We start from the raw sequence: 19,954 nt of genomic DNA, 5'->3' as shown, positions 1-19,954 counted from the left end.
CCATTATGACCTCAATAAAACAATAAAAAAAGAAAAACAATCATACATACTGCTGCATGCAATCGTGGCTCCCTCATCTTTACTGCTGAGAAATATTTTATTGAACGGACATGCTAGAATTTATATATGCTTTTCTATCACTGACAAATATTTGATTGTTCTAATCTTTTGCTATTATAAGCAATACAATAGCCCACAGCCAAATCCAGCTGTTTTCATATAGGCCATGAGCTAAGGATGGTTTTTACATATTTAAATGAATGAAAAATGTAAACATTATTCTTATGTTCTCTTTAACCTCAAATGAAAGAATCCTTTAATGAGAACAATTAGCCAGTCACGTTTAGTGCAATGACTTGTATTCTTTTTCTCCCAAACAATTTTATGCTTAATATTTACTTAGTTTTCAGCTCTTCTCCCCTCACCTTTGCTGTTTTGAACAAGTTGATCTTCATTTCTTTCCCTCCCTGCCAACTGGGAAGTATGTGGGTGATGTGTTCTTCAAATCCTTACATATCAGCAAATTTCTGTCTTTCACCAGGACAGGTAAATGCTCTCTGGGATGGATATAGGATTCGTGGATCATCATCCTTTTCTTCTCACCGGTGTGTGAAATTATATGTATGTCTCCTTACTTCCAGTGCCACAGATGAGAAGTCTGCTGCTAGTGTAATAATTTTGCCTTTGCAAATACTTTTCCTTCTTTGTTTGCTTTGATTTTTGGCCTGATTTGTAAGATTTTCACTTTATGTTTGAAGATTAGGATTTTTCCCAAGCTATGCCTAAGTGTGGGATTTTTTTTTTTAAATCCTCTCACTCACAACCAATCGGCTTAGCCCTTTCAAATCTGAGGCTTCAGTCTTTTTTGAGTTCAGGAAAATTTCCTCTATTATTTATCTAATATATCTCTCATCCTCTATTGTCTTTTTCCCTTCTGTTATCTATAATTTTTATTTTGGGTCTCCATCATGATTTTTCATGGATTTTTGCTCTGTCTTTCGAGAATTAGCTTGGCATATTTCTTAGGCTTGATCTTATAGGTCATCAATATGAGTCTCGACAATAACCATCCATTCCTCTTCAATTCCTCTACTGAAATTTTTAATTTTAAAATCAATGTTTTTGTTGTTGTTAATTTGCTTAAGAATGTCTTTCATAAACCACACTTGAATACCCTTATTTGGTTTTTGTTTGTTTGTTTCTTCTTTGTTATTCAAGTCGTCACCTGTTCTGCTTTTTCCCAAAGCTCTGAGAGACGTGATATATTTCTGTTCATTGGGTCCTAGTCCAGTGCCCAGGTGTACATCTTACATGATGATAACCACAGCCGTCTCTGGCCCCGTGGGTCTCCAGTTACTAGAGCAGGCAGGGCATGACTCTAGGGAGAGAAATCAGAGGCCTTCTGCTCCAGATCTCCCGGCTCTCGTTTAACCCTTTCCTCTCAGAGATGAAGAGGATTCTACTGCTGTCATTCCAAAATCCATAATTTTCTAAAGGCCTGGCACTCACCATATTTACCACACTTGGAGTCTAATCACGACCACTCTCCATCCACCAAAAAAATAAAAACAACCACGTGGGCCTGGCCGCGTCACCTAGTGGTTAAGTTCGGCCTGCTCTGCTTCGGCGGCTGGGTTCAGTTCCTGGGCACTGACCCATGCCACTTGTCAGCAGCCACCCACACACAAAATAGAGGAAGATTGGCGCAGATGTTAGCTCAGGGCAAATGTTCCTCAAGCCAAAGGAAGAAGATTGGGAACAGACGTTTGCTCAGGGTGAATCTTCCTCAGCAAAAAAAATAATAATAATATAAAATAAAAACAACCACATGCCCGAAGCTCTCACTTACAGCAGCTCTCTGTGGGCTCTCACCTGCACCAGCCACTGCAGAAGTACCAACAAAACATTAGGCCTCACTCATACCTTCCTAGTCCTAGCCACCATCCCAGCCAACTAAAGTGGATGGGTTTCACTTGAAAGTGGAAGAGCAGACAGAGTCTTTAATTCACCATCTATACAGAATTCATATCAACTATTTATAAAATTTAATAAATAAAACCTCCCATGAAATCCTTACTAAAAAGGATTTCCTTACATATCCAATGCTTACCAAAAAAAGACTATGCTTAGGAAAAATAAAGTCATTTCCGTTTTATTAACATGTCGATATAACGACATTATAAACATTGTAAACTCATATACCTTTCTCTAGTTCCACTGGGAAGAGTTCCAGCTTTTCTACACGCTTTTCGAGTTCATACTCAGCTGAAGCAGCCACAGGGTCAACTTCATCATTTCTCCTGTCATAGTCTTCATTGGAGTATGTGCTGAAAACCTGTAATAAGAGGTCAACAAAAAGATGATAATCCAGAAAAGACAGCTTTCCCAAGCAAAAAAAGTCTGTTAAGTATCCAAAACTACATTAAGTTAAAAATTTGGAGCATGAATTTCTTCTAAACAACTGTTCTGTCTTTAAAATCAATTGAGATGTTAAGAAAAGGAAAACTGAATCAGAACAAAACTAACTAATTTAAAAAAATGTTTGAGTCATTCTACCACTTTTAATAATTTGGGAGACAACTGTAGCCACAGAATACATTATTTAGACAGGAATATTCACTTTTAATAGAATTAGAATATACCATATTAGCTGCAATACTCTGTTGGTTCCTAATGAAACTAAGGTAAAGCATCCTGAAGCTCCCTAAGCAAACAGATTTGAGCCTGTTTCATGCTATGACCTCTACGAACTCCGACGCTGTCATGTGTCAGCACTATAATTATATTTCAATCATAGAATCACTGAAACTGATTTCTATTCCACACGGTACTGGGCTGCACTAAGCTCTCATTTGTCATCTCTCATTTTACTTGTATGCAGATTTAAATTAAATTTTCATTGAACCTTTCTGTGAAATAATTATCAAAATATTGCTCAAGAGCTGCAGAACAAATAAGATATTGCCAACTCTTTCTTTCTGACCTAAATCACTCTAAAGACTACTAAATGTTGCCTTCAGCAGTGGCTATAGGAAACCTGATTGTCCTTATTTCTACTGAAATATTTGTTTTATTCGAAAAGTAAGTAAAAACAGGTATACAGCCCCTCTCTTGATATATTGAAGAATATTTAAAATAACAAAAGAAATGTATAATTCATCAAGCCCAATTAATACGTATAATAAAAACTGACATTTTCATTTAAATTCAACAATTATTATGCATCTAAACTGTGCCTGGAAAAACTCTGTAATGTCTCTAAAAATCTTAAAATCTAGGAATAGTCTTTTAAAAATTATAAATAAGAAGCTATAATAAAAATAGAAAGCAGAACAGAAGGTCAGAGATGAAAGAAATCAAGCCTATTGCCTACAAAGCTGGCCCTGCTAGTCCAGGTGTGCTTTACATTCGTATTACTAGAAATCTGGCAACTCATGTATGCTATATATAGCAACCTAGAAACCAGGAACACATATGACATATACAGAGGCAGATGTAGTGTGGTTCTTAATGGTATATACTTCTGAAAATATAAGATTTGTAGCAGAATGGACACCCTTTTTTCTTCCTGACTCTCAACATGTTTTCATAGCCTCATCCCACACCACCGCATTTCTCCACCATAGTAAACATTACTGCATCAAAATGCACACTTCTAAACTACAGGATTTGTACCTTTTCCATTAATCTTTTCATAAAATATGCTTCCTATGCACCTTCCATAGAACCCTCTACTATTTTTCTTAAATTGTCAGATTTATGACTCTCTTTTAGACAGCCCTTTTGATCTTTAACTTCCCTTAAACTTTGTGGTAATCACTTATTCACATTTATTCATTCATCAGAAATTTACAGAGTACCAACTCTACGCCAGACATTGTGCTCAGCACTGGCAAAGGCAGTGACAAGCAGCTGATAGCTTAGTAGGGACACAGAAATCAAAATAAACAACTACGATAAGATGTGATAACTGATCTAACGGAGGAATATATCATGCAATGTTTTTTTTGTTTGCCTGAGAAAGGGAAGAATTCCACAGAGGGGAAAATATTTGAGTTGAGTCTTAAAAAATAAACAAGGATTCATACATTCAAGTGTACAAGAGGTAAAATGTATACGTCAAACATAAGACCCTAGACAAAAATAAAATCTATACAAATATCTTTTGGAAAACATCAACAGTTGAGTAAACTACAATGCAACAGGCCCAGGAGAGCAAACTTTAACAACATACAAAAAAAGATATCTGGATCTGGAACTTACATGTCCTGAAAACTACTGGCAGCTACGACTGGAAATTATTCTATTAATGTTTGCCACTTGCCTACTTCTGCTTATAGGTCCAAGTGTATGACTGCAGAACAAGGATTTAAACAATATTCATTCTGGAACATAACTCAATTTTGCTACCACATAGTAAGTATATAAATAGATATAGTAAGTATATAAATAAATATGTGTGTATATACATACATACATGTATATATGTGTGCGTGCGTGTATTTATACATAAAATGTAAGTAAGGGAGAACTGTTTCAAATAAATTCACACCTTCCTGACTTTTTTCAGGATCCCAAAACACTCTGCTATCAAATGTTCTTCCCAATCAAGCTGGTTTATGAAGTTCATTTGAGGCTATGCTGAAATTAAACAAACAAAAAACTATATGACTACATATTGGAAAGTGGTACTTCGAATAATTTTTGAGGCATCTATCAATCAGATGACTATATCACCATCTCATTCTGTAGAAAAGAAATAATTTAAGATACTGTTCATCTTTCACTTGGTCATAGTCTGGTAAATTGTGTGGGCACATAGGAAAAACCTATAAATAACTGAAAAAGAAAAACCAGAATTCATTATTTGCAGATTAAGCTATTGTTTACTTGTAGAACTCAAGACATTTAACAGAAAACTATTAGAACTAATAAGAGTTCAGTAAAGTAGCAGAATAAAAAAACCAATATTAAAAAAACCCACAATAGCTTTAGAAAATATAACAGAAAGATGAAAAACTATAAAATACCCAGGAAATACTGATTATAAGTGTGCAAAGATATCCTTCTCTATAAAACTTAACCAAAAAATACAAAAAGTCCTGAATAAGTATAATGCCATACCGTGCTCCTCGATTAAAATCCTCAATATTGTAAAGACATCTATGGTCCTAAATTATTGTAAATGTCAGTTTGCCCCAATTTAATTTATGAATCCAGGGCATTTAAATTTAAAATCCCACACACATTTTTCATGGAAACTAACAAGCTGCTTAAAAAAGAATAATACGGATGGAAACAGATCCTATCAGATATCAAAACACACAGTAAAACATTGTTTAAAGCAATATAGTTCTGGCCCCAGGGAAGATCTATTTTTGTACTCTTTTCTGTTCCACTCCTCTACTTTTCTATCCAAATTAGTTAGGGTGGCCTATTCAATAAATAGGAGAGAAGGAAGAAAATATCCACCTGAAAAAATATTCCTATCTCACATCATTTACAAAAGTAAAATTCGGATTGCTTAAGAACAAAAAAAAATCATAAACCATAAAAGTACTGAAAGAAAACATGAGACAATGTTTAATAAGCTAGAGAGGACCTTCCTACAAAATCACAAACCCAAGAAATTCTAAAGAAAATGAATAAACTATTTGATTAAAAATCAGTGCTAAAAACTTCTAGACAACAAAATATACCATAATGTATTTATAAGAAAAGTCAAGTACTAGAAGAAAACAGTACTAAATATCAAGATGAAATATAAATATACATAATATATAAAAGGTTTTATCAACTCAAATATTTGCATATGTACATCGGGAAAACGAAATTAATGAGAATTCAACAAAGAAATACTAATGTTCAATAAATGATGTAAAGATGCTCAACTTCATTAAAAATTAAGAAAATGTAAATTACAACAAGGAAATACCATGTATTCACTCAGAAGAATGGTCTAAAAAAACGACTGCAACATCCAGAGTTTGTGAAGATATAGGAGAAAGAGTACTCTTGGAAAACGAGGGGGAAAAGCATAATTTGAGAATAGCTATCAAGATTTTAAATGTAAATACCTTTGACCTAGGGGCTGGCCCCGTGGCCGAGTGGTTAAGTTCGCGCGCTCCGCTGCAGGCGGCCCAGTGTTTCGTTGGTTCGAATCCTGGGCACGGACATGGCACTGCTCATCAAAACATGCTGAGGCAGCGTCCCACATGCCACAACTAGAAGGACCCACAACGAAGAATATACAACTATGTACCGGGGGGCTTTGGGGAGAAAAAGGAAAAAATAAAATCTTTAAAAAAAAAAAATACCTTTGACCTAATAATGCTACATCTAAGTATTTATAGAGATACTTGAGAGTGTGCACAAAGATGTATGTGTAAGGAAGTGCATTACAGCACTATTTATAATAGCTAAAAGTGGGAAATTACCTAAATATCCACTGATAGAGAAAATGTCTTACTAAATTATGATAAATACATATATGTAATTTTATGCAATGATTAAAAGATCTATCTCTGCTGACATGAAAGGCTTAAAGTGCATATATTATTAAACCAAAAAAACACATTGCAGATATATATGTCTATATCTATCTGTATTTCTAATTAGCATGATCCCAATTTTAATCTAATTTAAGGACCTCCTAAATTCTCTAGCTATGAAGCTTTTGCCAAATTGTAAAACCACTCTAAGCCTGTTTCCTTATTTACAAAATGGCTATTATAATAATTATACCTACCCCATAAAGTTGCAGTGAAAATGAAATGAGAGAATCCACGTAATCATGCTTGGCTTGATGTGAGGGGAAGGAAAGCCTTCCTAGGATAATATGAGAGAGAACAGTATTCCCCTAGATACCTACACTTATCTCATACCCTCGTTTTTTTGTTTGTTTGTTTTTTTAAAGATTTTTTAATTTTTTCCTTTTTCTCCCCAAAGCCCCCCCGGTACATAGTTGTGTATTCTTCGTTGTGGGTTCCTCTAGTTGTGGCATGTGGGACGCTGCCTCAGCGTGGTCTGACGAGCAGTGCCATGTCCGTGCCCAGGATTCGAACCAACGAAACACTGGGCCGCCTGCAGCGGAGCGCGCGAACTTAACCACTCGGCCACGGGGCCAGCCCCTCATACCCTCGTTTTTAAGTTTTGAATATTTCATCCACTATAATGCTTAATCCTCTTGAAACAAAAATTTGCTTAAGTAATTTGCTATTATAGTGTAGACTGGCCTGCCAAAATCCCTCCATGTGTCCAGAGCAAGGCGCTATCATTACACACTGGCTCATCACCAGCCATGCTTTGTTTTGCCTTGCCCAGGAAGAACCTCAGAGATGAAAGGAAACTGACCTCGGTAAATACTACCCTTTCATCAATATAGTTTTCATTCTTGCAACATTCTTACAACAGTTCTACCATCTTTATTTATATTACCATAACTGTAATACAGATAGTTAATCAATCAAATAATAATCAGAGCCCCATCATGATATTACTGCAACGCAAAAAACTCGAAAGGCCAACAGCATCCTGGGCCTCAATATTCGATACCATCAAGATATATATATTTAGTTCAGTCACCTTCACGTTGTTCCTGTGTTATTTCACTGAAAAAAGCAAACAAAAGGATGTTTAAATTTAAGACTTCTTGTTTCAGAGCCAAAAAGCGATATTCTGTTCCTTGATCAAAGGAAACAAAACAAGACCTTATTCCTTGCTTCACAGCAGAGGCAGGCTTTTAGAGGTAACAACTTTACAAATAGTCAGCAACAACATTTCTGACCCAGCAACCCAAGGCTATGAAAAACAAATAAAGTTAAAATTAGCTTTTTATAAGATTTCAACTAGAATCATTCTTTTTCACGTTTCTGGTAGTTTGAGCTCCAACACTTTTTCAAAACAACACTTTTTCAACAATAAGAAAAAAAACTTATTTCCTTTACTTCTTATGACACATTTTCTTTAATCAATGCAGATCAAAATAAAATCAGGATTTTCTGTAAATATTGACTGGGAGGAATCTCCCACAATGCTTCCACGAGGTCTCAGTTCCTCCTGTCGTGTGGGTTCCGCTTCATCTTCCTGACACATCAAAGATGGAAAATGTTCCAGGTTCTAGCACGCTGTGTTTCAGATGATGGCTTGGCACAGTGTGCTCCTGGAGATTAGCCAAGCATTCACATGCTTCCACAGACGGGCCCCACTTATCATAAGCTTCTTTGGCAGAGCTCTAACTCACCTTCACATGATCTTAGTGGCTCTGCTAAACAGACTCTAAATTGAAACTAAAAGAAAGCATGGAGAAGACAGTCCACATCCTAAGGTTTTAAAAACAAATTGGCAATACACCATCCTCAGAAAGGAGGATCCTGACAACGTTAGAACTGTCATTACAACTGTCTAACGTTGTTAGAATAACATGCAACTTTAGCTTTCCTTTTCTTCCCCCAGAACAAAGGCGAGTTCACTATTTACAATAGTAAGAACTATAACTTCTCAATTACCTAGTACATGCCATGGAATATGTTAGGTTCTTGTTGCAAACTGATGTAAGCCAAACTGGAGTTCACAATTATCAGGCATTTGAGGGTAAACATTGGCAGTCTCCAAGATGAGGGCTTTCTGTTGCATATAAAAACACTGATGAGCAGGAAGGTGAAAAACAGACCCACAGCTCTATCTTGTAAGATCAGTAAAGTCCCAGATTTCTGTTCTTAAGCTACTATGACAAGTAACCTGCACGAAAGTGTACCTAAAGGAGTTGTGACAATATTCTACAGTAGGATGTCTCTAACCTTCTAATTGGATCATTCAACAGAATCCTACATATCAGAAAACAGGACCATGTGAGTCCTAGAGTTAGGTGCTACCCCAAAAGTTGTTTGCTTGCTGGTCTTGTCTGATTCAAAGTCCATTAACAAATATTATTTACAAGGCCAATCTACACATTCTCAACAATGCTTATTTCACCATTTAGTTGTAACATCCCTAACATTAATACACCTTCTCGTGCAGATTTAAAGTACCCATCTCTGGAGTATAGACTTCTAATTAAGGTCTTTCAAATACTAACTAATTCTAGAGTGAGGATTTGTGACCGAAGTACCTGGAATGCTAACGAAAGGCTCCTAAAACAAAGTTATACCCATAAATATTGTGATGTGTATGCTGAAGTCATGGGAAGTAAATTACAGACAATATAAAACTTTACACAAATTACCTTTAACTTTTGTACCAACAGACCAGTAACTAAGGCAGAAAAGAGTAAAGAGAGTATCCCTGTTTCATATTTTTACTTGAGAAATTTGAATCTCAGAGAGTATGCATGGCATACATAAGGATAATTAATGAAGATGAAGTCTATAAGGACAACAGGTTTATGTCACTGATTGTAAGCCTGGTGTTTTCATGGATAACTAAAGAACAGGAAGTGAAGAAACAAACATACTGTACATAATGTGAGGTACAGAGCAGGCGAGTTCAAAAGGCAACTCAAGGAAGTCTTTATTTGTCAGAGTTCTCCAGAGAAACAGAACCAACAGGATGTGTATGGATATATTTATATATATATAATATATTATATTTATATTACACTAGATTTATTTTAAGGACTCAGCTCATGTGATTATAGAGGCTGACAAGACCTCTATAAATTTAAAATCTGCAAGGTAGGCCAGCAGGCTGGAGACAGGGAAAAGTTAACATTGCAGTTAAGCCAGAAGGCAGTCCACAGCCAGAATTCCCTCTTCCTTAGAGGAGATCAGTCTTTTACTATTAAGGTCTTTAACTGGTTGGATGAGGCCCACTCTCATCACAGGGGGCAATTTGCTTCACTCAAAGTCCACCAATTTAAATGTCTATCTCAATCAAAAACACCCTCACAGAGACATTTAAAATAATGCTTGACCAAATATCTGGGCACCATGGCACAGCCAAGCTGACACATAAAACTAACCATCAAGAAGCCCTTAAAATAGAATTTACTCTGGCTCCAAAAACTAGCCTTTTGACATCTGACAAAAATAATCGTATGTTTTTTTGTTTTTTTTTTTTAAAGATTTTATTTTTTTCCTTTTTTCTCCCCAAAGCCCCCCAGTACATAGTTGTATATTCTTCGTTGTGAGTCCTTCTAGTTGTGGCATGTGGGACGCTGCCTCAGCATGGTTTAATGAGCAGTGCCATGTCCGCGCCCAGGATTCGAACCAACGAAACACTGGGCTGCCTGCAGCGGAGTGCGAGAACTTAACCACTGAGCCACGGGGCCAGCCCGTTTTTTTTTTTTTTCGGAAGATTAGCCCTGAGCTAACATCTGCCACCAATCCTCCTCTTTTTGCTGAGGAAGACTGGCCCTGAGCTAACATCCATGCCCATCTTCCTCTACTTTATATGTGGAAGGCCTACCACAGCATGGCTTGCCAATCGGTGACATGTCCAGACCTGGGATCTGAACTGGCAAACCCCAGGTCCCCGAAGCCAAATGAGTGCACTTAACTGCTCCGCCACCGGGCCGGCCCCAAGATAATCATATCTTAATGGTGTTTTTCTTATATCACTTGGAGTGTTACCAATTTTCATATCCCCAAACATATTCATAGAATTGGAACAGAAGCCATGATAAAATCAAATATACATATTCACACCAACCACTGCATACTTGTAGATAATCAACAACTAAATATGGAGGATGTAAACTCTTCAAATTTAGAATAGCTATGGTAGATTCTGTGGAAAGATAAATTACATATATGAAGACCTTAAATCAAAGAATATCTTAGGGGCTCACCCCGTGGCCAAGTGGTTAAGTTCACGTGCTCCACTGCAGGCGGCCCAGGGTTTCGTCTGTTTGAATCCTGGGCGCGGGCATGGCACTGTTCATCAGGCCTCGCTGAGGTGGCATCCCAATGCCACAACTAGAAGGACCCACAACTAAGAACATACAACTATGTACCAGGGGGCTTTGGGGAGAAAAAGGAAAAAAATAAAATCTTTAAAAAAAAAGAATATTTTAAAATAAGCAGAGTTCTAGTAAGGTCACATATACAGAAATTATCAATGAAGTAAAAAGATTAAAAAGTCCTATACCTCTTTATTTTCAGAAAATAGAATTCAATTATAAGTAGCATCATTTATCTGCAAATGTGTGTTAAACTACTTTAAAAGTTTAAAAGTAAGTTTAATATCTCCTTGTAAAAACAGTTTATGCCATTAAAGGAATCAGGAAGAAATTCTATCATAAATTAATATAAACGCAGCTCATTCTAAATTTGGACAAATTCTCAGACAGTGAAGACCAAATTAGCGAGTTTTTCCAGTAGACAGTTTAAGAAAAAACTGGGCAATTCCACTATGTTCATGTATTTCACAGTATTTTTCAAATTATTATAAACAATTAAACATATCCATGAGAAATTAGCAATGTTCTTTCAGTTCAGCCAGACTTTTAGTTTAAATCAGAGACATATGCTTTACAAACTGACAACTGGTGGCCAGCATGAAATAAATTGGTGGCCTTGGTCCAGTTCCCACTGGCAGGTGTCTTCATCACAGAAAAACTAAACAAATTAGCAACAATTGGCACCCTTTATGGGGGGATGGGATAATGTAGGAGAAATAACTGTCTTCTCATTCACAGAAGTTAATACTCTTGTACAGACGCAATAGGATGAGCTAGTAAGTCAGGATCTGCTCTAGCATTTGTCTTAGCAGTTGGTATTTGCTGCTTCTTTCACTACCAGTGCCAGCACTGGGTTTCTAGAGGCCCATGGAGGAAGATTACTCTGAAGTGTCTGAACAGAAAAACAGATGGCAGATAGTACTACAGTAAGGTATGGGTAGTGAGGTTAAAGAGGAGAAAGGGGGACGCTGCCACACTGAAGAGGGTTTGAGAGCTTCTTTTGAGGCTGGGAAGAGAAAGTGAGACCTCCCTAGGGTACAGAAGTTCCTTGGGTGTAGAAGTTTACACTCCCCCATAAAAAGGCCCCCAGGACTGCACCCCTGATGGGAGGACTAAGGCACACGCATCATGAGAACTAAACTCTAAACTCCTAAAGTCTTGGAAACCTTGGGAAGAGGACCCCAGGCCCAAGATTTTGCCTGGAAACAGGGTAAAACAGCGTTGAAGAAAACATGACCATTTGTTCAAGGAGATCATCAGAAGTAACAGTGTGGGTTGAAGCAGAAGGGCTCCTAACAGAAGGAACTCTGTAAAACTCCTAGAAATTGTGCATTTATCCAGCGTGGTGGAAGAAACTACAGAAACATGGATGAGGCTGAATTAAGAGTCAAACAAGTGGATGGGGATCTCAAGGTTAACTTTATCACAGCGGAAGAATGGAATGTGATAGAAAGCATCCTAGTGGTGCTTTAGGGTGAACTAAAATTGATTCCTATTCTTCAGATAAAATGAGTTGAAGACCAGACTCCTCACACTGACTGATGGTCTTTTGATGTGTCAATGTGACTAGGCTAAAGCCCCTAGTTATTTAATCAAACACTAATCTAGGTGCCAGTAAGGTATTTGGTAGATGTGATTAAAATCCAAAATCAGCTGACTTTAAGTAAGGGAGTCTACTCTAGATAATCTGTGTGTGCCTGATTCAAGCAGTTGAAAGGCCTTAAGAGCAGAGCTGAGGTTTCCAGGAGGAAGAAGAAATTCTGCCTGTGGACAGCAGCTTCAGCCTGTTGCAGAGAGTTCCATCCTCCCTCCCATCTTGATGGCCTACTCTATAGATTTTAGACTTGCATACCCAGCTCCTACATTTGCATAAGCCAATGCCTTGCAATAAATCTCTTAATATATATCCCTTACTGGTTCAATTTCTCCGGTTCAACCTTGACTGATACACCAACACCAAGTCTTCATCACAGGACAAAGTATGGTTATTTAGAGCAGTGGTTTCCAAAGTGCTGACTGTGACCTATAGGGGTTATGAAATCAATCTAATGGGTCATGAATAGCATTGAGAAAGTTACACAGAAAAGAACAGAAAACATCAGTGTTCATTACAAGCAGTAGGAGTATACATTATACTTTAAAACTTTCAGTTTCAGATAAACACACAAACACGTGTGTGCATTTACCATGTCGATGTAAAATGGTTACGATTTAGAGAATAAAGAAACAGAACACTTAAGAAATAATTTTTTTAAACATCTAATCCATATAGAGAACTCTCATTTAATTTATATTCCATTCTAAAAGTCAAAATAGGAAATACAAGCTTCTCAAACTGAGCCCATGAATGATGACAGCAGCTGCAGAAATAATTATCCTTCATACTTCTTCTCCTTCTTGAGCCACTGATTCTTACTTCAAATTCTTATTGAGCACCAGCTCAGTGGCTGGCATTGTAGTCAGTACTTGGAATATCTTATTCATCTCAGACCTACAACTGTAACCAGCATCAGAGCTGTAATAGAGGGAGGACAATGCTATGGGAGTATACAGTGGAGCCACCTAAGCCTGCCTGGGAGAGAGGAAAGAAGAGGTCAGCAAGAAAGGATTTCTAGAGAGATCCTAAAAGCACAGACTCCAGCCAGTTATGGTTAACATCAGAAAATAATAAGCGTCAGAGGGAAGGTATGTGGAAGGCATTCTGGGAGAAAGAATAGCATATACAAGGTAACAGCAAGAGAGAACAGAATTACAGAACAAGAATTCAACGTGGCCAAAGCTAGAGCGGTGAATGAATGGTAAGAGATGGGACAAAAAGTATGTAGCGAGAGCTTTGTGACACATGTCCAGTTGTGTGAATAAAATTCACATGCTCCAACTGTGAAAGAGAACAGGAGTTTATGAAGAGAATTAGAGGAGACCAGAATTGGAAGGAAAGAGATGAGCTAGAAGCCTTAAGAATCCTATCTTCACTCCTTTTGAGGGACTTAGTCGGGGCCTAGGCCCTCGAAGTACGGAGAGACTTTCCCCAAAGTGTCCCTGGTGGTGCGACCAGTCCTTCATCCACAGCAGAAGGCAGGTAGGGCTATGGGCACATTGCCCTTGCTCATGGATTAAGAAGCAAAAAGGGCAGAGGCATCATCAGTCTCAGAAGGAACACGAGTAAACCAAGGTATGAGCAATGAAGTTCCTCCTGCAAGATCAGCTGGACAACAGAGGCACACGAGTAACAACAGCACTGAAAGACCGACCTTTTCTGAATATATCTGTAACGTTTTCAGGGTGAAATTATGTAGAAATCATGCAAGGTAAAGGTCTATCTAAAACGCTGCACTTAAGTAGTGTGCTGGTCTCTGGAAGAGAGAATCCATACCTGAGGTTTATCATCATCTACCAGGGGCCAAATAACAAAAATCAAGGTTGCAAAATTTCCTATAATCTCAAACAGGTTCAAATGCTGACAGAACTAAAAAACTGTTTTAGCAAGGATTTCTAGCATCAAGTGAGACTCACATAGCTAACTGAAGATTTTAATTTTTGTAAGAGTCATGAATAAATATGCTTAATTTTTAAACTCTGCAAGCTGAGGCCAAACATCACATGATGGAAAAAACTGAAAAACAAGACTGAAGCACAAATAACCAATTGTTAGGGAATGCACATATACATGAGGATGCTGATGCTATGGTACAAGGCTGAGCTTGTAAACCTAAGATTAGATGTAAAAGGAACTTTACTGCATTCTGAGCAGCTATGATCCAACGTTAAAATTAATCAAGTTACCCTACAAAGTAGGACAGACTGCTTTCTTATAAACAAACTGGTCCTTCCAGTTAGACTTCTCCAAGAACTATAGTCAAATGTCATTGACCAATTCTGGATCATTGCTGAAAATGTCAATATATGCTAAATCTACAAACCGTGTCTGTCTCACGCTTCCCTTATTTAGAGGCAAAACCTAAAGGGCAGATGTGCTTTACAGGCAACAAGATAATGGGTAATCTTTGTCAAAACATGTGGAGGACAGTGCTGTCACATTATTCTTGGTATGTGTGAGGTGAAAGATACCATCACTTCCATTACTATAGGATTAATGGCCAAATCTGGGGATCACTGACCCTTGAATCACACTGACTCTGACCTCATATATCTTGTAACAGAAACCATGCCTTTGTAAATACCATGTTAACCTCCAGGCTTCTTTAAATCAGTTGTCTCCACAACCTCAGAAACTGTGCCCACAAAAGAGGAGGTCAGCAAAGTAAGTGGTAATTTGTTAAAAATAGGTGAATGCTCTGTAAACAGAGAAGTGGATGCAACAATCATTATTCCCTGGGCCCAACAGAAAGACAGTCCACACTTCTGGACTAGTTCCACACCTTCATAGCACCTCACATTCAAAGAGCCCCAAAGCAAAATTGTTGTGTCTCCCATCCTGTGACTCCCGTAAGTTCTCTCCCCTTTGATGACAACTGGATCCTTTCGGTCATGTGGGCTTTAAAAGGCAGTCAGTCATACAACGTATCTTCCTCTTCCTCTCCCTCTCCCCCTACATACCCATTTAAAAGTAGTCAAAATCTCCTGCTGACTCTATCTTTAAAAGGATTCCTGTTCTCATTCCTTCCTAGTCCCCTGACTGCTCAGGAACCCTAATAATTAAATTATCCTGCAATGAATTTACTGCATTCTGCCCTCCTACAACTTATTATACACCACATCTAAGTACCATTCCTAACGTGTGGTTCTAATCACATCACTGTGGGTCAGGAAACAGATGGCATTTTTAGGGTGGCAAACAGAAATACAGCATGAATTTATGAGTGATTCCACATATCTTCTGCACACCATTTCTGTACTTTCTAATTCAATATAATGACCAAGAATTACTCTCTAATGTGCTGGAGTGGGGAGGACACTCTAAAAAGCCTCCTAAGGTTCTCCATTCCCTCAAGAATGATGTTCAAATATTTTAGAAGGACACCAAAGTTCTCCAAGATCTGACTCCAGCCTGCATCACCAACCTTTACCTGGCATTACCTCTTTTCGCTCACCTTATCATGCAAAAATTGTTTCTACCTTGTTATACGTTTGCAAAGCTTGCTTTCAGCTTTTTGGGGTCTCGCCTATAGAACTTATCACATTCTGCTGTATAGTGTATTTACCAGTGACCACATTTTCTATTCAAACAAACCGTCAGCACCTTGGGGGTGGAGTAATCTTATTCATGTTCTTATCACCTACTGGTTTTGTTTTTGTTTTTTTGTTTTTTCCAGCTTTACCGAGGTATAATTAACAAATAAAAATTGTATCTACTTAACAACATGATGTATCTATTTAACAACATGATGTTTCTGATGTACGTGTATCTTGTGAAATGTTTACCACAATCAATGTCATCTACTGTTAATAGTACCCCGTCTTAAAAGCAATGGGTATTTTATAATTGTCAGTGACCTATGTATGGACGGTATCTTAAAAAGAACTGCTTCTGAACAAAAGTGACCTTCAAAAAGCAAAAGAGGGGGCTGGACCCATGTCTGAGTGGTTAAGTTCTCGCGCTCTGCTGTGGGTGGCCCAGTGTTTCGTTGGTTCAGATACTGGGCACAGACATGGCACTGCTCATCAAACCACGCTGAGGCAGCATCCCACATGCAACAACTAGAAGGAGCCACAACAAAGAATATACAACTATGTACTGGGGGGCTGTGGGGAGAAAAAGGGAAAAAAAATCTTCAAAAAAAGAAAAGCAAAAGGGAACCCCAATCATAAAAAGCTTTAAAATGAAACTTAAAAATTCAACACAAAGAAGTCTTCACATATGCAGTTTGGGATGATCTTTACTGGCCATCCATTAGCCAAATAAACTTCTTATAGTATTTAGTTAGCATAGTCACTTGCATGGCTGTGATACAGAAGAACTAACTTAAGAACATGGACTTTACAATTAGGTATGTCAAGGATCAAGTATTAACAAAGAATGAATATTAACTATTAAAATTAATTGCAGAGAGTGATGTCAGCAACATGGCGGCATGAGCTCATCCAGGACTCTCTCCCCTCCAAAGTACAACAAGAAAGAGCAACTGCTTCCCAACCAAAAAAACAACCCTAAAAACAGAAATCGTCAGAGACCCACAGCAGCCAAATGGGAGGCAGAAAGGCTGCAGCCACCCTCAGAGGAGCTGAAACGGGGTAGGAGAGAACTTCACTCCCTCACCTAGAGCCTGGGATTGCTCCTGTAGGTGCGGGAAGGAGCGGGGGAGGGCCGCACATCAGGGGATCATCCAGGACTCCCACCGCCCATGCAGCAAACCCTCTAACAGGGGAAAGCTTTCGCGTGGGGAAGCCCCAGCAAGCCAGGGCGCCGGGAGACCAGAAAGTGAGAGCTGATCCAATACCCATAGGTGTGAGTGAATGTGCCCGTCCTCCCCCAACCCATGCTGGTTGCTGCCATCTGGGCTGAAGGCACAGGTATCAGAAAACAAGCCTATCGACCCCCATCTAGTGGCGACAGGCTGTAATTGCAGCCAAATAATAGCATGCGCAAAACCCGCTCTTGTAATGTCCAGCAATTTATAAAAGCTCCAATCCAAAAAGAAAACAATAAAAATACAGAAGTAGGTCCGGAGGGCTGGGAAATGGGTAAACTAAGTGAGGAGGAGTTCAAAATAGCTATTCTCAAAATATTCAATGAGGTAAAGGGAAATATACAGCAACGAGTTCTGGAGTTACTTCACAAAAGAGATTGAAATTATAAAGAAGAATCCATTAGAAAGAGTAGAGATGAAAAATACAATGGATCAGATAAAACAGAATATAGATTCCCTGAATGCCCATGTAGACACCATAGAGGAGAAAATTAGCATAATGGAAGATAGACAGGTTGAATGGCTCCAGACAGAAGAAGGAACAGAACTAAGAATTTAAAAAACTGAAGAAAATCTCAGAGAAACAGCTGACTCAATGAGAAAATGCAACTTGAGAATCATCAGAATTCCTGAGGGCATGGAAAAGGAAAATGGAGCAGAAAGTGTGCTCAACAAAACAACAGCAGAGAACTTCCCAAATCTGGGGATTGAGAGAGAAAGGTGTGTGGAGGAAGTTTTCAGATCTCCTAGATTTGTCACTGTAAAAAGACCTACTGAAAGGCACATAGAAGGAAAATGGAAAAAAGGAAGGACAAAGAAAGAATACTCAAGGCAGCAAGGCATAAGAGAATAACCTACAAAGGAACTCCCATCAGAATGTCGGAGGATTTCTCTACAGAAACCTTACAAGCAAGGAGAGATTGGAGTGGCATATTCAAAACTTTAAAGGATAAAAATCTTCAGCCAAGAATACTCTATCCAGCAAAAGTATCCTTCAGATATGAGGGAGAAATTAAATCTTTTCCAGACAAACAAAAGCTAAGGAACTTCGTAGTCACAAGACCTCCACTACAAGAAATCCTCAAGAAGGCTCTCCTACCTCAAAAAGAAAAAAAGGGAGTAAGGGGTCACAAAACACAGAGTAGGGAGACAGACAGAATCGGAATAGGATGGCAAATATTCAATGATAGCATAAGGATAAAGGGAAGGAAATCACCAAAGCAAAGACAATCTTATCACTCTAACCACAAACTCACAACACATGTTGGAATAAGAGGTGAAAATAATAATTTAGGAGGGGAGGAGGAAAGGGACTGAAACAGTCTAGGCTAAGGAAGTAAGAGATCACCAGAAAATGGACTATGGTATACAGGAGATTCTGAACACAAACTTCAGGGTAGCTACTAAACTAAAAGACAGAACAGAGACACAAAACATAAATAAGGAAAAATCTAAGAAACCCAGCATAAGAAATTGCAGAAGTCAATGAGTAGGCTAAAACACACAGGACGAGAAACAAAGGAAACACAGGAAAACTGGAAAATGGGCAAGAGAATAACAGCATTAAGCCCTCATGCATCAATACTCACCCTCAATGTAAATGCATTGAACTCTCCAATAAAAAGACACAGAGTGGCAAAATGGATTAAAGAACAAGATCCAACAATTTGTTGCCTCCAGGAAACACACCGCAGCTCCAAGGAAAAACATAGGCTCACTGTGAAGGGGTGGAAGACAATACTGCAAGCTAATAGCAAACAAAAGAAGGTGTCACAATACTTAAATCAGACAAAACAGACTTCAAGATAAGGCAGGTAAAGAGAGACATAGAGGGCCAATATATAATAATCAAAGGGACACTTCATCAAGAAGAAATAACGCTTATAAATATCTGTGCACCCAACACAGGAGCACCAAAGTTCATAAAGCAACTATTAACAAACCTAAAAGAAAATATCAAAAATAACACAATAATAGAAGGGGACCTCAACACCCCACTCACATCAATGGACAGATCATCCAGACAGAAAATCAACAAAGAAACAGTGGAGCTAAACAAAAAGCTAAAACAGTTGGACTTCATAAGCAAATATAGAACACTTCAACCAAAAACAGCAGAATGCACGTTCTTCTCAAGCACGCATGGAACATTCTCAAGGATAGACCATATGTAGGGAAACAAGGCAAGCCTGTACAAATTTAAAAAAATTGAAATAATAACAAGCGTCTTCTCTGATCATAATGTTGTAAAGCTCGAAATTAATTACAAGAAAAAAGCTGAGAAAGGCACAAGGATGTGGAGACTAAATAATACGCTATTGAACAAGTAATGGATCATTGAAGAAACTAAAGAAGAAATAAAAAAATACCTGGAGGCAAATGAAAAGGATAACATGCCATACCAACTCACATGGGATGCAGCAAAAGCTGTATTAAGAGGAAAATTCATCGCAATTCAAGCACATCATAACAAACAAGAAAAATCCCAAATCAGCAATCTTAAACTACACCTAACTGAATTAGAGAAAGAAGAACAAACAAGGTGCAAAGTCAGCAGAAGGAGAGAAATAATAAAAACCAGAGCAGAAATAAACGCTATTGAAACAAAAAAGGCAGTAGAAAGGATCAATGAAACAAACAGCTGGTTCTTTGAGAAGATAAATAAAATTGACAAACCCCAAGCCAGACT

General features: G+C 38.1%; 1 protein-coding gene across 25 annotated transcripts in view; it reads right to left on the bottom strand.

Moving 5' to 3' along the window:
- The window catches only part of PPP1R9A (protein phosphatase 1 regulatory subunit 9A), a 314,401-nt gene that overhangs the window by 141,163 nt on the left and 153,284 nt on the right, over window positions 1-19,954 (bottom strand). For all 25 annotated transcript variants that reach the window (XR_011503130.1, XR_011503129.1, XM_014853332.3 and 22 more), the window contains exon 3: window positions 2,203-2,335. Coding sequence is in view for 23 of the 25 variants with exons in the window: in XM_014853332.3 (XP_014708818.3) it covers window positions 2,203-2,335 (133 nt within the window). In the remaining 2 variants the exon portion in view is untranslated. The remainder of the gene's footprint in view (window positions 1-2,202; window positions 2,336-19,954) is intronic.

This window comes from Equus asinus, chromosome 1 (genome assembly GCF_041296235.1).
Source record: "Equus asinus isolate D_3611 breed Donkey chromosome 1, EquAss-T2T_v2, whole genome shotgun sequence".
Lineage (NCBI taxonomy): Eukaryota > Metazoa > Chordata > Mammalia > Perissodactyla > Equidae > Equus > Equus asinus.
This window is presented reverse-complemented; position numbering and strand designations above follow the sequence as displayed.